This window comes from Ascidia mentula, chromosome 3 (genome assembly GCF_947561715.1).
Source record: "Ascidia mentula chromosome 3, kaAscMent1.1, whole genome shotgun sequence".
Lineage (NCBI taxonomy): Eukaryota > Metazoa > Chordata > Ascidiacea > Phlebobranchia > Ascidiidae > Ascidia > Ascidia mentula.
The window spans coordinates 5,465,020-5,481,270 of record NC_138568.1 but is presented as its reverse complement, the minus strand read 5'-3'; the positions used below and the strand labels follow the sequence as shown (position 1 = coordinate 5,481,270).

General features: G+C 40.0%; 3 protein-coding genes across 3 annotated transcripts; 1 reads left to right on the top strand and 2 right to left on the bottom strand.

The window, feature by feature from the left end:
• Window positions 1-64: 64 nt before the first annotated feature.
• Window positions 65-2,555, bottom strand: LOC145893867 (uncharacterized). Its single transcript, XM_082982236.1, has 4 exons — window positions 2,368-2,555; window positions 1,882-2,166; window positions 1,252-1,347; window positions 65-990 (listed from the first exon to the last, which is right to left on the bottom strand). Exons 1-4 carry the CDS (start codon window positions 2,458-2,460, stop codon window positions 709-711), a joined length of 756 nt encoding a protein of 251 aa, XP_082838362.1. The 5' UTR covers window positions 2,461-2,555; the 3' UTR covers window positions 65-708.
• A 3,319-nt stretch (window positions 2,556-5,874) lies between these two features.
• Window positions 5,875-12,011, top strand: LOC145896071 (recombining binding protein suppressor of hairless-like). The gene is made up of 13 exons (XM_082984896.1): window positions 5,875-6,344; window positions 6,971-7,026; window positions 7,255-7,916; window positions 8,098-8,286; window positions 8,606-8,831; window positions 8,899-9,073; window positions 9,140-9,277; window positions 9,435-9,547; window positions 9,717-9,857; window positions 10,148-10,309; window positions 10,890-10,993; window positions 11,254-11,494; window positions 11,916-12,011. Exons 1-12 carry the CDS (start codon window positions 5,993-5,995, stop codon window positions 11,480-11,482), a joined length of 2,547 nt encoding a protein of 848 aa, XP_082841022.1. The 5' UTR covers window positions 5,875-5,992; the 3' UTR covers window positions 11,483-11,494; window positions 11,916-12,011.
• An 87-nt stretch (window positions 12,012-12,098) lies between these two features.
• On the bottom strand, window positions 12,099-16,024 carry LOC145894435 (uncharacterized). The gene is made up of 9 exons (XM_082983027.1): window positions 15,679-16,024; window positions 15,276-15,416; window positions 14,943-15,099; window positions 14,631-14,768; window positions 14,243-14,379; window positions 13,761-13,968; window positions 13,409-13,581; window positions 12,945-13,226; window positions 12,099-12,730 (listed from the first exon to the last, which is right to left on the bottom strand). Exons 1-9 carry the CDS (start codon window positions 16,009-16,011, stop codon window positions 12,521-12,523), a joined length of 1,779 nt encoding a protein of 592 aa, XP_082839153.1. The 5' UTR covers window positions 16,012-16,024; the 3' UTR covers window positions 12,099-12,520.
• Window positions 16,025-16,251: the final 227 nt, after the last annotated feature.

Sequence of the window (16,251 nt, the reverse complement as noted above, 5' to 3'; positions counted from 1 at the left end):
TTTTAGCGCTTCCTTCTTTCATGTACATATGACTTTTCCGAAACTTACCGAAACTTTCCGAAAGCTTCCGGAAATACCCGAAATCGTTTCTTTACCTGTTCTTGTTTTCTTTTCGATCTTCTTATGTGTAGATGTAGATTTCGTTGGTACATTTCAACTGCGGTGTACAGGACGCTTGTGAAAATATTAATAAACAAAAAACAACCGCCATTTCTTGAAAAATTACTCCGAAGCAGGTGGAAACCACTGTTTGCAACGTTACATTTTTATTCGTGAAATGAAACGTTGTTTAAAATGAATGGAAATATCGATCGTGGCCTGATATTGCACTGTGACGACACAAAGCAACGAACACCAACGTCACATATATAGAAAGCACTAAAGCGTGATTCGGATATGTAGAAATGCTTTTGTAGCCTGTGATGAATTGGCGTAGTGAACGACTGGTCCGCTAAGCTTATTCTGAGGCAACTGAGAGAACAAATATTAATAGAGCAACAATGGACAACAAAATTGCTTCGGGATAAAATACACATACAGCCTCGTATAAATATGAATTACCTCTGTTCCATTACTAATAGTGCGTCTGGTGAAAACTACAAGAAAATGCCGCTTGTCGCTACAAACTTTGAAGACCCCCTGGTGGTGCACTTTCACTGGCAAGTGTATCCGCTAGACGGCTCGCATGAGCTACGATCTTCTTTGTGTTCAAGTTTCGTCTTCCTCTTTAAGCGAGGAGTACGTTTTTCCATCTTTAGTTCGTTTTTTATGTTTGCTAAATAAAACAGTTTGATCCAACTCGTCGTCCGAGAAACTATTGGCGCTAGACGGCGTAGTGGAGCTGTCGTAATAAGCTCCGAGTGGATTCGTGTCACCCGCGCACTTGCAAGGCTCGGGAACTTGATATTGAAAGTAGGCAGTCATGCATGATTTGGTGAACAGCAAGCAGAGAATAAGATCAAGTAGGAAGCTTACTACCTTGATGACAACCTGCAAGGTAAATCGGCGGGTAAGTTTACGTTAAAAATGGTAATTGTTGCTTTTCGAAAAAAAAATCATAACTGCACTTTTAGTTTGCAGAAATGTTAACACCTAGTTTCAACTATTTGCAGCATTACTTTCTAAACCAAGATAAATTTCACTACTTTCTCGAAAACTTGTGACAACAACAAAGCGAAAATTCTCATGGAAAAATATGTTACTGTGGTTACATTAACTCCATCCAAACACAACGGAAAAATAAAAGCTCACCTCTATAGGATGTTCATAGTCTGAAGGGACATACGCGATCATACAAAGTGCACAGACTATAAAGGACGCAGCGTTGATCAGGGAATGAATGTAATCCTGTATAACACGATGCAGTAGTGATGCAATAGCCGTATTGGCCAGTGGCCTACTTAACATTACTACCGACGAAACCGGTTAAGATAGAATATACACCAACAAGCAGGACTAGATTTGCCAACTTTTGAGTCACCAACTATACAATGTTTAAATTTTACGCATTTATATTGATTGCAAAAGTATACCTGCTGTACATTTAGCAAGAGGTTTTATGCTTTAGTATACAGCTGAGAAATCAGTACAAGTTACTTGGGTATTTGCAACACATGTCGCTATAGTGTACTTATTGCATTGAGAATGGTTGACGGTGGAACCGCTTGCAAAGAATGAATTAGCGTTTGCTGTTGATGTTGATTATTTCTGGTCGATATGATAAAATGTAGTAGTATGAACAAACTCTGCAACCGTTTGTTGTGCACTTTAATCCTTCTTTGCAAGCGTTGCGATTATATCAACTATTAATGTCTGCGGTGTTGTTCAGGATAGCACGGGTTCGAATCCCGGTGTGGCCAAACAACTTAAATTAACAGTTACCCCGAAATCCCAGTCGCATTTGCTGGATGTCTTATACTCTGATGGGTTAACATCTTTCCCCAAACCATTGCAGGAGGAACATCTTGCACTCCTCATCACACTGCGTTTTTTTCTCCACTGGATGTTAAGGAGACATAGGAGTCCAGATGTTGTTAGGAGTGAGAGAATGAGGATGATCCTCTGGAGGTCAAAACTAGGAAATCCTCCTCTTCTCCAGTTGATCCTGATGGAACGGAGGTAGATGAATGCGGATTCTGTGGCGATCAGATCCAGGAGAATAAATGCCTGTAAAAAAATAAATGGATAAACTGGGGATAATGTGATGACTGATTTTCATAAATATGCGCCCAAGTAATCTCCCTGTGGGTTTTATGCATTATTTTTCGTCTTACTCTGTTATTTCCTAAACTGTACTTTGATATCCACTTTTAGCTAACAAACGAATAAATCCTCCATATTAAAGTTGATAAGGTTCGCTCAACTCACGATTTGCGCCAGCTTGATTGAATGAAGAGGTTCTTTGAAGAAATCTCGGACATTCTTGCAGCTTGGGCAAGATCCCCTTGGATTTCTCTTCATAGACAACTTTTAATATTCGATTCACTAACAGCCAGTTTGTATGAAAGAAATATCCCTACACTAACACCAAAAGTTAAAAAGTCAAGACACGTGGAAAAAACTAAACAACAAACGTTTTACAAGTTAAAGGGTCGACTGATTACAACCTGATAAAAAGACATTGGTGAATACAAACTCCTCGAACCAACACTTTCCTGTGGCACCACAAAACGAGGCCACAAGATTTAGTAAATGACAATCGGCTAGAAAACGAAAATTTTGAAAACCCTCGAGATTCCCTCAAGGCATTGTCCCATGTGGTCGCGTTCGCCTTTTCTGTGGGTAAACTTGTGCTGAATAGGCCCCTAGAGTCATCCTTCCGTACGATGTGGCATTCTCTAAACCCCTCGTCACGCTCGCGCTATGTGTGACGTCATAATAAAACAGCGCGATTGTTTACCGATCCGCGACGTTGCTTTGATTGCGACGTTGCGAATTTCTCAGAAAACTTAACTATTTGGTAATAACTGCTGCATACTTTCCCACGCTTGATATACTTGCTTGTCATAGTAATACACATGGTAACCATACGTTCTTATTATCGGCGTCTTACGAGCATTTTAATCCTTATGTGAGACCAGATGTCTTTATTTTTAGGCCACATTTAACCGTTTTAGCCACAGGCGTTCTTAGTTTCGTTATCTTTTTAGATCAAATAATGTTAAATACAAGCCTTTTTTTCCGTTTTTGCCAACATCATTTGTTTGTCATTCTCACATATCGTCTAAAATACGTCACCATTGTAAAATTTGAAAGTAAATCGCATTCCATCTCAAGTCTCAGTCCTTATTCTCGGTTCCACGTCGACAACTGCCTCAGTTGTACGTAACGTAAGACAAAACCTTTCCTCCACCAAAAACAGCACCAGCACTCTCAATCGTTTATGATCAATTTGTCACGACTCGAAAACTCAGAATTGTTCTTCAAATCAACTACGTTTTTACACTTTCTGCGTTTTTGTTTTGAAGCAATTCACTTACATACGCTGACTAGACAGTCGCACAGACACCATTGGGCTACACTGCGCAAATCGTTTACAACTGTAGCCCGCAGCCATTTACGACAGTTCGCTTGAAGTTTACTAGATGACAACAAAACAAGTGTATCTTTCAACGCGCTCAGCACCAAATCTCTAAGCTGTATTACTATATACTAAGTCTACAATTATCTGCTTGTCATATTGAATATGTGTCCGAACCTTTAATAACAATATGATGATTGTTGATTACAGAAACTTTATTGTTGTGATTGTTAAAACAATCCGACTTCTAAACCTCAGAGACCAACTGGTATTTCCTTCTACACTGCTCTGCGCTAACTCAAAACTTATTAAGTTGACGTTATCATACTTACCACCACAGTAATCTCAAGGGTCAAACGAAACTTAACATTCAGTCAAGCGCGTGGCATGACTGGGATTTCTTGCTGGAACAAGTTGACGCTTGACTGCCTTTCAAGTTAAGCGCGACTTTTTTCTTCTCGCTAGCTTTCACCGGATATCAACAAGTCGAACAAATATTCAACATCTTTTATTAGCCCCTGCCTGTTTGTACATCTTGTTGCTGTTAAAACCAACAGCGTACTGTGTTTGTACTGATGCACATAACTGTCTGCAAGCGGAAATTGCTTCCTGCGTACGTGACGTCACGATTTGCTAACGTAGAAGAAAGTCGCATGATACATTGCGTCACGCCGGAAAGGACCACTGTCGAAATTAAAAATCGAAGTTGTTTTACTTCGCAAAAGTTGTCTTGGCCATTTATCTGGTTAAGTATGTGTTAATTATTCACCCACATTTGGGCACTCGCCAAACTCCTCAGCACCGTAATAACTTAACAAAACTTTAACTCGGTCGATCACCCTGGCAAAGTAAATACCCGCTTTGTGTTGAAAGTTTAAGTAAACACACTGTACAACACCGGTGGGGTTAACAAACACCTTCTACGCCAAGGTGATTAAATTGTTAACGGGGAAATTGCTTAAAAAGCAGTTCACGGTTATTGCAAATGAACTAAATGTAGCAAACAGGCATTCACATCAAAACGGGCAAAATGCCATGTTAATTAATTTAAGTCACGCGTTGCTTGCCTCCCAATAACACAATAAAATTGTACTCACGATTAACACAGGTTTAAAATGAGGTCTCATTCATTGTACCAAACCAACTAAAAACTACACTTAGGCCTGGTGTGCTACACGTCCTTGTCATAGTATCAAAGCACACCGTGCAGTGCGCATGTGCATTGCAATCTGTACCTTGATTAACGACCGAATTTCCTGTTGCTTTTGGTACGCTCAGCTTACACAAACTGCAATTTACTCAACTCTGTAACACAAGCAAAGTCAAACTAACCTGCTTTCAATTCCAGCTGTTACTGGGACAGCTTGCGTTATGTAATTGGGTGGGTTAGGTTTGGGTTGCGCCGTAAGCAAACACCTCTTACTGTTAGATCATGGAAGTATTTTCACAAATGACTAACTTCAAACCTGGTACAAATCCTCAGCCTCGTATCATATAGTCGTAAGCAGAGCTTATGATGCGCTGGATGACCTACTCTGTAGTGCCTGATTAAACACAGCAGCCAGTCGATAACGACCGGCCCTCATTGAACAAAACTTTGACTATGGACTTACGCTGGGAGAAGCAGCATACCTATATCACTTAACTTAGGCAAAACGGAATCAATACTTTTCCGAACAACGGTTACCCTTCGCCAAAAAAACAAATTAATCTGTCAAAACGTTCGGGGTTTGTGCATTTGTCCAGAGCTGTTTAAACAGCTTTCAAGCAATTGTTTGAGGAAAGGTTACATCCGATTTTAAAATTTGCAACTGAACCATTAAATTAAACATTGTATCGAGACGTTATGACATCACAGGCATAATTACTGCGTAATAATGGCGAAACAATGGCACGCTTGTGATATTAAATTTCCCGAACAGGTCATTGTGTGTGTAAGTTTTCCTAACCCTGCGATCTGTGCATTGTAGTTCGCGTGGCTCTGTGATAACAAACAGGTAATAGAATACGTTTTGCCAGCCATACCGTGTGCCCGCGCCTCCAGACACTTTCCGTAATCGCGAACCCATTGTCTCTCAATTCTGGAATACCAGGTGACTACCTTTGTGATCGTCATTCATTGATTTGTGTTGAAGCAAGGAACAGTCAGCAGTACCACATAACCAGTCTGGATTCGAACAGGAATTGTTTATGGGCTGAAATTAACAAAAGGGAAATCAGTTTACGTGTAAAGAGATTTTATCAAAAATCTTATGCTAAGTTACTTGCTGTGCAAGATTGAAGCCACATTGTCGAATTTTTTATGTTTGAATGACATTATGTGGAAACTTTTTTTCATTTTAGGATATCCTCTCTGTTTTTAGGTGAATGTACAGCAGTTTATGTATTCCTGGTATGGTTAAAAGTGAGAAATAAGTGAGTGACCAGGACATTGCAGTTTATTCCCAGAAAAAGTGTGACCTCTTTCTCGCAATGTCAGACCTCTTCCTCCCACCCATGGGACCCACGACCCCTTTGCCCCACTTCCCACTTCAGACCGACGTTGGGTCCAATATGGCACCCCCTACCCCCCTACAACACTACTCAATGTACGACGTGCCGGAACGCGATGACCCTACTGTGGCCTGGGTCCGGGCTCTCCCATCACCATGCAATGGAGAGGTGCCGGTTACGTCCGGGAGGTTTTTGGAGACCCCACATCCCGTCCTTGATCAGGAGAGCAGGGCTGCTGTACGGGACTTTCCCGAAACCGATATCACGTCGGTTGTTTGTAGCAGTACAACTGTTGTCGACAAGGATAATGTGGTTCAAAGTAATGCCCAAGGTAGGAAAAACAGCAGATAAATTTCAAAATCGTAGGTTATAAATTTATACGCAAGCCCTTAAAAATACGACAACGCCACCCCATGCAGGAAGCTGTAAACGCCACATGTGTTTTCTCTGAACATGCATGTATTTGATGTGCAGAATGGAACTATTAATTGATTCTTCCAGATTTATTAACTGGTTGTTAAAACGTTGGCTATTTAAACATTCAATTGCAATACCTGAAATACGCGTCATGATCATTCAAGTTTAACAAAGGTGCTATGTATGATATATTTTGTGTAAGTGAGTTCAATGTGTATTGGTCCTACATAAAATGTTATTGGGATAATCCCGACTTAACATAGGGTTATATTTTTGTTTTATACGTTCTTGGCCTGATGAGACACACGAACTGGCAATTTTCCCCCCTCGTATTTACACTTGGCCACTATTTACCCGTGAAAAACATTTCGCGGCCTCTGTAACATAAAGAGTGTGTCAGATGTTTACCAGTCGTGTATATCGACACGCTGGTGTGCAAACTAATTCGGATGAAAATAATTTTTGGCGACAGTCACACAACTGACGATCGCAATAGACTAACATAGCCAGCCCACGTTGATAGCGTTTATCTTTCTGCAGGGAATCGCAATAGAGAAGAAGAAACAGCGAAAATGGACCAGACATCGGAACTGTTGGTAAATTTAAGTTTAATTTATTTGTATGTTTTGTATATTGGAGTGTAAAATCTGAGGCAAAACATTTGAAAATAATAGATTAAGGTGAAAGCGTTAAAGTGAATTTCATGCAAATTCTACATGGTATAGTAGGCTATATAGCCAGTTATATGTAAAAGACCCAAATGATTGCGGATGGTGTTTCTTCTATTCATAAAAACTGTAATTAGCATAAACCTCTATATACAGAACCTCACCATGAACAACCACAACCAATTCGGCGAGTCGGATGCCGAAAGAGTGCTTAGTTTGCCGGAAGAGAGTGCCACAGTAAACCATAACAACGTGTTCGAGGACGTGTTGTCAATGGCAACGAGAAACGCGGGAATATCGAGCGAATGTGGATTCATCGACGGGATCCTACCCACTGATAACATTATCAACTATCTCTACCAACCCGAAGTGTTGACCAGTTCTGACTGTTTGGTAGCCGATGACGTAGACGTTACGTCATGCGATATGCCGAACGGGGAGGAGTTTCCAGTTGCGAACATGCAACAGCACGCAGACGAACTTGTGGCGCAAAACGGTGGAATCAAAAGTTTCGAAGCAACCGCCGCTTATCAGGTCAATGTTGACCCCACCGAAAGTTCGTCGGCGACATCTAATGCAATTGTCAACCTGTCGACGTGTCAAGAAAACGTTTTTGAAACACTGCAATCCGAATCTCCACCGAACGGCGGGAACCCAAAATCCAACAGAAAGAGAAAGTTGGCGGAAACTCGTCAACTTCAAACCGACTCGCCACAAACCAAACGTCATTACGACAATGACGTCATACCCACGACCCCGATTAGGGAATCGACACCATTGTTGACCCCTAGGTCAGAGGTCAACGAGGAGGATAGAAGGTTGGAATAATAATGTATTGCAACCGCAGATTTTATACACCAGCAAACTCTTTAACTCTATTAACATTATATGTAACTATTTAGCTTTTCTCTATGAGTTATTTAAAGCGAGACTCAATATTGCAAAGTCAGATGCGTACAATTCACCTGGTCGTTATGATATTTCAAATATCAACTGCAGAGCGGCGTCAGTCGGTAGCAGCGTATGCAGCAGCCTCACCCACGAACTGCAAGTCGCGAAGGAAAAAAGAATGCCAGACAAAAAGCTATTGGGCGACATCGTGCGGCGGTATTTGCGTAAACGCGAGGAAATGAAGGTGGCGATTTTGCATGCCAAGGTCGCTCAAAAATCTTACGGATCCGAGAAAAGGTGAGAGTTCGGGTGTTTGGTTGCCTCTTTTGTGTTAGTCTTTACACCCTAGTTAGACATTGCCTTGGTTCTTTTTTGTTTATAAAGTTCTAAACTTTAAATCCAGCAATACTTTGTGTGGTTATGTACAATAAGTAACTTGTTATTGTACTCACACAAAGCACCAGCTTTACACACAGGATCAGTCTGGCTTTTTCTGTCCTGTTGTCAAGCTAGTGTTTGGTGTGCATATTGCCATTACAGTGTTTGCCAGGCCAGCAATTGCAGTCTGTGGTAAAGATCCTAATTTTTTAAATTTGATTTCATTTTTTTGCTTGAGGTTTTTTTGTCCACCACCATGCGTGCATCTCCTCGGCAGCGGATGGAAAACCAAACAGCGCAGAAAACTGACGTCATCGGTGCTTACGTCACTTCCCTCCCCGGCTGCCTCGACGTCATCGGGCAGCGGGCAAGTGGCGATGGGGGCGTCGGAAGTTTGTCTTTTTATGGGAGTTGGTGGAAGTGACAGCGATCTTCAACAAGTCTCACTGGATTTACCGGCCAAGGTTGAAAAAGTTTCATTTTTTTCGGTTTCCAGACGATTTTTAGGAACCATACACTGTTACTTTGCAGAATTATGCAGCAGCGAAGACGTTGCACACTCCCGACTCAGACAAGCGTAAAAACTTTGAGATTCACGTGAAGATGTTTTACGGAGACGGATCGGAGATTGGACTCTTCCAATCTCAACGAATCAAAGTCATTTCGAAACCGAGTAAAAAGAAGCAAAGTGTGAAAAACGCTGACCGTAAGTGGGCGCTGAAGAGACGATTTGTGCAAATTGAAAAAATTTTCTCCTCTTTTGTCTTTATAGTTTGCATTCCATCTGGCAGCAAGGTGTCGCTGTTTAACCGACTCCGATCACAAACTGTTTCAACCCGTTATTTATACGTCACAAAGGATGGTTATCGCGCCAGCTCCTCCCGCTGGGGGGCGTTCGCAATCCATTTGCGTAAGTTTTTTTATTTATTTGTTTTCTTGGTTGCTTCATGGGTATCACCACCAGCAATCTAAAATATTCGTTGCAAAGCGATAATTCATTGCAAAGCGATTAGTTTATTCAGTAACTTAAGGCTAACACTTGTTTAACTGTGTTGTTGTTCAAATAGTGGACAACGAACAACCGGAGGCCGAGGAATTCGATGTCGAAGATGGATTCATTCATTACGGGACCACAGTTAAACTTGTGTGCTCCGTGACTGGCTTCGCACTGCCCAGATTGGTATGTAAAGCTACATGCATTCCTTATGTTAGATTTCTGTTGTGATCGTGCAACTAACTTTCTAACAATGTACCTGATTTGATGGATAAGATCCCCATTTTTCCCATTTCTAGAAGTCATTTTCCTGTTTAAACTTCGTATATCATTTAAAGTTTTAAAATCTATTCAGATCATTCGTAAAGTGGACAAACAAAATGCAATAACAACCAGCGATGAACCGGTTTCCCAACTACACAAATGTGCTCTTCACTTAAAAGACACGGACCGCCAATATTTGTGTTTGTTTAAAGAAAAGATCGTTGTCTATCAGGTACAAATATTCCATGGCGAGAAAACTTTGATAAAGTGTCAACAGCATGAATATTACATGCATGGTTTTTACATCTATTATTAAGTTGTTATGTTTTGTTTGTGTTACAAATAATGGTGAACTTTTATCCAACGTAACAAAGCCTTTAATTGCCGAAGTTTGGGTAGAGACAATTACACAACTATTATCACTTTGACGAAATCATTTCATCTCTGGGTGGTCCAGACCATGTTTATAGACAAGCCTCAACACATGTCATAACTAACCCACAAACTGTCCACGCCCCGCAGGCTACCCCGCACGAAAAACAACCAAATATGGACTGTTTGACCGACGGGGCTTGCTGGACCATCATATCCACGGAGAAGTCCGAGTATGCGTGGAGCGACAGTCCATTCAATCTCGTCAACAACGTCCCTGTCACCCCAGTGCCCGTGGTAAAGAATATGGAGGTAAGTGTTTTAACGGTGGAAGGTCTTTGATGTAGAAATATTTACTAACAATGCGCGATGCGGGGTGTGGATTTTCACACATCCTTGTGGGTGGGTTCACGATTGTTTTGACAACTTCGCCTTGTTACGTCATAAAGAGTGTCGCGATGTTGCATATACTTTGGCATCGTGTTAATCAGGCATGGAAAAATATGTCTCTAAAAGCGTTGGGGAATTTTGTTATGGATCGTTAATTCAACTAAGTGCAAAATATTTGGAAAGCGGGCGGCTTTTATCAAAAGGGAAACCGTATTGTGACGTCAATCGTGACGTAGTATCGTATGTATTTATACAACAAACAAGTTTCACATTTTCCTCGGTGACATGAAAGAGTTCAATGCTGTCGTCATTGGGACGTCGGTTTCGATCGCTCCTATACAACTGTTTTCAAGTTAGATTCAGTTCATTCATTTCAGATCATTGTTACAATTTGATTTTTATGACCAATACCTTTGTATTGAAGAAGTGTTTTATTCCTTAGCTGCGATGCCAGCGAACCTTATGGCACCTTTAAATTGAATTGTTTTAATGGCGTTGACAGATTAACGGAGGTGGCGAAATGGCAATGGCTGAACTAACAGGGGAAAATTTTGCTCCCAATCTAACTATCTGGTTTTCCTTCGTGGAAACGGAAACAATGTTCAGGTAATTCTTGTCCTCTAAATCTATATCCCCATATAAATACAATAAACACATTTAAATAAACAATTCCGCGCACAATTTTGAAAATATCTAGAAAAAATAGTCTAAAAAAAAAAGGGGAAGGTATGCATAAGGTAGGCTTTAAGCTGTGCATGGTGTGCTAAAGGTAACAGTGATCTTTTCTAAAGTAAACACCTTATCATCATGAAATTGTCCTAATATAACAGATTAGAAATCGCCAAATTTGGTTATTTAATTTGCAGATGCTCCAACTCGTTAATTTGCGTCATTCCGGACATATCCAAGTTTCAGCCAAAATGGAAATACGTTAAGAGGACAATTAAAGTTCCCCTTCTGCTTGTGAGGGACGATGGGGTGATTTACCCATGTGGAGTAAACTTTTACTACACCCCAGAACCTGGGCCACGCACCCCTAAACACCCAACCGTAAAGGAGATTTTAAAGGGGAGATCGTATTTGGAATATGAATGACTGTTGCAGAGGGTGAGCCATTTTCTTTCTTATGAGTTGCAATGGATGTTTCTCCATTTTGCGAGCAAACTGACAATGAATTGGTATATTAAAATAATCGTAACATAGCATGATGTGCAAAGGAAAAGTTTAAACAACAAAACTACATTGGTATCAGTGATAATTTAAACCAGGTGTTCCCAAATTTCGTGAACCGGGGACGCACTCATATCTGACAAAATTTTATACAGTTTTGCGTAACACGATATTTTTTATCACTGCAGTAGCTGAAAGTTCATGCATTTTGCTTTGGAAATTTTTTTTAGAAAAGCCTCCAAGTAAGCTTGCTACGGCCTAACAACATTAAGTCCACGCACTGTAATGTGTCGTGACGCACCATTTTGGAACTACCCATCAATATGCATCTTTGCTCATTTTGATTTTTGTGTTGTAGGTGCTCGTTTGAAAGATAATCTGGAATTTACGTCAAGTTTCTGTTAATCCATCGCGCTGTGCAATATGTGTGTCTGTGTAGGGTATAAAATGCAATGAACTGCCAATAGGCAACAATACATTATTATATTGCATTGGAAAGATGTGCTTGAATGAAGTGAATAACAATAGAGATTGCAATGGTCTTTCTGCCTTTTATTGAGAACTAGAACTCAAACACAAAGTCAACACATAACTGACGAAATAGTGAAGAAGGGCGCAACGCGAAAAATCTCTAGTTTTTGTGTATAAACATCAAAGTAAGTTTAAATTTCTCCATTTTTTGTTAATTATTCTTTTTTTAATTTAGTGTTCAATTCGCAGGAATACAGTCACTCTTATATGTACAATGATCTACAAAAGGGAATGTTTGTGGGCGCCGCAGTTCAAAACAAACAAAAAAACTTCTCCTCTAACACGACAAAACTCCGCCAAAAAAACACACTTTTGAAACATTTTGGGATTAAAAGTTGTAAACCACAGGAGCCAATTCATGAATATTGTTCAAAGAAAAACCATTATTCCTTCTCGCCATAGTTCATGTTATAAATAATCTCCGCCAAAAGCTTATTCTTGTGCTGGTAAGTACAAATCACTAAAATCCAAAAACCATTCGCCTGGGGGGAGTTTCTGGCAACCCATGTATTTTCTCTTTAACTCAGGCCAGTTCTCAGCCAGGACAGGTTGGCCTTGTTCAATGGGAGCTCCATACAAAGTCAAATCCTGCGCGCGAGTCGGTGATGTGAGAATCGCTTGGTTTCTCCAGTAACCAAGAGCCTGCGAACAATAAACTTTTTACTTTCAATTTCAAAGTAAAATACTTTTAGTTGCCTTGGGTCTTTTTTAGCTGCTTTGAGTTTTTTTATTCACAATCTAAGTCGCATAAGAGAGTAATCAACACGAGGTAGTAACTTAAGTAAAAACAATAAGATACAATAAAACATGCTTCTGATAAATCATAATACTATTACGTCACGTTATGTTCCCTTACGTCATAAGCCCAAGAGACTGGGTACAGGGGTGACAATCTGCTCCAGTGGCGACTTATTTCATCTCTCCATGAATAATCATATTCCCCCCCACTGGTGAGCAGCACGACGTTGTTCCACGAATCATCTTCGTGTGGATATTGTGGGGAATTAGATTTCTGTCTTAATCGCGTTGTAAGCCTTCCAGAATAACTCTGGTCGGCGAAGATAAACACGTTATTCGCTTGACAGTCTGCTACGTCATTGAGGAGTTCATCCGTTGTGTATTTTTCAGAAGTTTGCGCCTGAAAAAGTATGGAATAAAACTATGTGTTGCAAAACAAAGGATTTGATACATTTGAAACAAAACGGAGCGCGTAATTCTTATAGGGACTTTTATGAGGACTCGATTTGAATATAGACAGAAAAAATGTTTCCTGGCATAAGTTGTATTACATAAATTGCTGATAAAACGGGGAATCCCCACCTCCCCATCTCCGTTCGTGTCCCACAACAACATGGAACCATCGGACGTGGTTGGTCCATTCAAATAAAGCACGAGCGAATCAACGCACAGAGCTGTTCGGCACAAACTGGTCACGTGATTTCGCAGGGTGTTCTTATTGCTGGCGGGCAAGCCGTGGTGATACGGTTCATTCACTGATAAAATTATATTAAAATGAAAATGATTGCGGACTTTTTGCACAAAATACATGAGTGGTTATGAACACGACAAAATGGGTTTAGGGAAATAATAACTTCTGCCAAAATACCTTTCATACATTGTATGAAGTAAATCTTACTCATCTGGAGTTTGAGCAAAACATTAAGCAACTTACGCGGTACATTTCCGTTTCCATTGTAAAATACTTGGATTTTGCTTTTTGAAAAACCGTTGTTCCTCAGCATGTCATAAAATCGTTGAAGGTTGTCCTCGTGACGTGTTACCATTGTGTCGTCATTCCAACCACCGAACAATGTCACAGCGTGGTCGCACAATTCATAAAATTCACACAGACGGGGTTGAACCACAGGTGCTGAAGTTCCCTGTAATAAGAACTAACATTTAGTATTCAACTTAGATATTTTTCTTTTCAAAAATTAAGTTTTGACCGAGTCACAAGTGGTTTTATCTTTCAAATTGCTCGTTGAATTTTAAATTTAAATAAAATTGTTATTCGTTAAAATTTGCAGCGTTTTATGATTTCTATGCCAAACCGGGGGTTACCCGAATTTGGCGCCATTTTTGAATTGCGTATTGTTTTGTTGACATTTATCCGTATTTTGATAATTGTTCTTGGTGAAATAATGGTTTACCAACCGTTTCATAGCATCGTTTCGAGTTTGCCACCAATTCACAGTCTGGATTGATTTGTGAACTTGTGCGCACTTGTTTAGGGCAAGGTCCGAAACCAGCAATGTAAGGAAGACATTCCAATACTTGGTTGCGTTTTTGACCTAGGGATGAAAATTCAGACCGTGACCGTCTAAGCTGGTGTAAATATCAAGTAATTGACCAAGTCCAAAGAAATATTTTGCATCATTTGTAAGGGTAGTTAATCTATTTATGTAAAACTTCGTGCATTTGTTGTAGGCTACGTTTTAGCTAAAAGGTTTTGCATTGTATTCATTTATATTTTTGCCAAATATATGTATTAGGTTTTATGTGAAAAGCAGTTTCGTGTTATTGCATTAAGTAGAACTTTTACCAATGGGTTCTTGTGTGTGGTCGTAAACAGTTGGAATAAAGTTTATTTCACATCTCCGTGAAAGTTGTTCAGAAGACAGCTGTAGTCGATGGTGATTCCTGCACCTGCTACGGCGAGCTTGGGTGAGGCACAATGAGTCTGAACAAGCAATGAAATCTCATAAACCTGAGGTTTCTGTTTTTTCACATTTGTTACGTCGTGATTAAATAAAATTCGATTTATTCTCTAGAACCCCTATAAGTTTTTGTTGTGGTTTAAACAAACAAACAACAAAGTTCAAACACAACACTGGATTTAAGTCTAAATGATTACCAAAGTATACTCCTTTTCTCAAATGGCACTTTGCTTTGCTCAAAGAATCAACGTAAAACACCAAAACAAGATGCCCAAAGCTTGCTGTTGGAAAAGGATCCACGACTGCCACTGATTGATGTGAACTGTGGTCACGTAGTTTTCCTTCTGGAATTGCCTGCAAATAAAGTACGTATTGATGTCATAACAACAAATTTCAGGACAAAACGCTATATATGTCGTTTCAATTTGTCTTCTTGACCTACATGGTACTTATTTATTCTAGGATATTGCTTTTGCACATTTCCATATATTTTACCTTGTAAAAGTTGTAAAGAAAGTATGACCACTCACCACTGAATAGACTGTATTGACACTCCGGGGTGTTGCATAGAGCCTCATTTGTTCAAAAGGTACTTGCTTCAAACTCTCACACCGAGACTCACTTGTAAACTTGGGTCTTATTGTACTGCAGTTGATTCCCAACATATAGGCCTGTTTTGAAAAGCAATATCTTTTACAAAGTTGTCGTATCAATACCTAAATAGGATTAGTGTTTTGGATTTAAGGTACACGAAATTTTAAAGGTGATTAAAATTGTCTTCATGTGTTCAAATAGATAGACAAAACATTTGCATTTCACTACTGACTTAATAAATATATCCTCACATAGGTTTGTTTTATCATCTAAAGTTACATGAAACAATAGACTCCCAAGGTTCGTCAAAACGTTTTACTTACATTTGTATATTTGTACCTGTATGTAAGCAGCCAACCACGTAACGAAGGTCTTGGAAGATGCAGGCCTGTTCACTGACAACGCGTTGTTGAATCTGATAGGCACGTTTTGTCGCACGTTCGTCCTCGGGCTGTTGTTCGATTGCCCCGTGTTTCTGTTGCTGGTTCCCCGCAAACGGTTGGCACCGTTTTCTGATGTCCAACCAAAATTTCTTGTAGCATCGTGGGAGTTTGAGTTAGGGTCGGTGTTATTGGTCAAGCTTCGTTCTCTTGCCGGTCCGGCGATGGATTGTTGTGAACAGAGGGCCAAACACAAAAAGTAAATCCACAGGGTTAAGGTTTTAAAATACATAGTTGGTTTTTGGGCACCTGCAACACCAACAGCAAAACGTCATTATTGTTCTTTCTATCAAAATCACTCTCTTAAGTCAAAAGGTTTTTGATTTACGGCAACCTGTTGTCTAAAATGACCACTGTCCTTACATTTCTCCCCTTTTTAAGCCGTGGCCAGTTTTTCTCTTGTGATTTGAAAAAATGTTGTTCTTTTTTTTGTGAGACATTATCCCTGTCTCGTTTATCATCACTGGGGGAA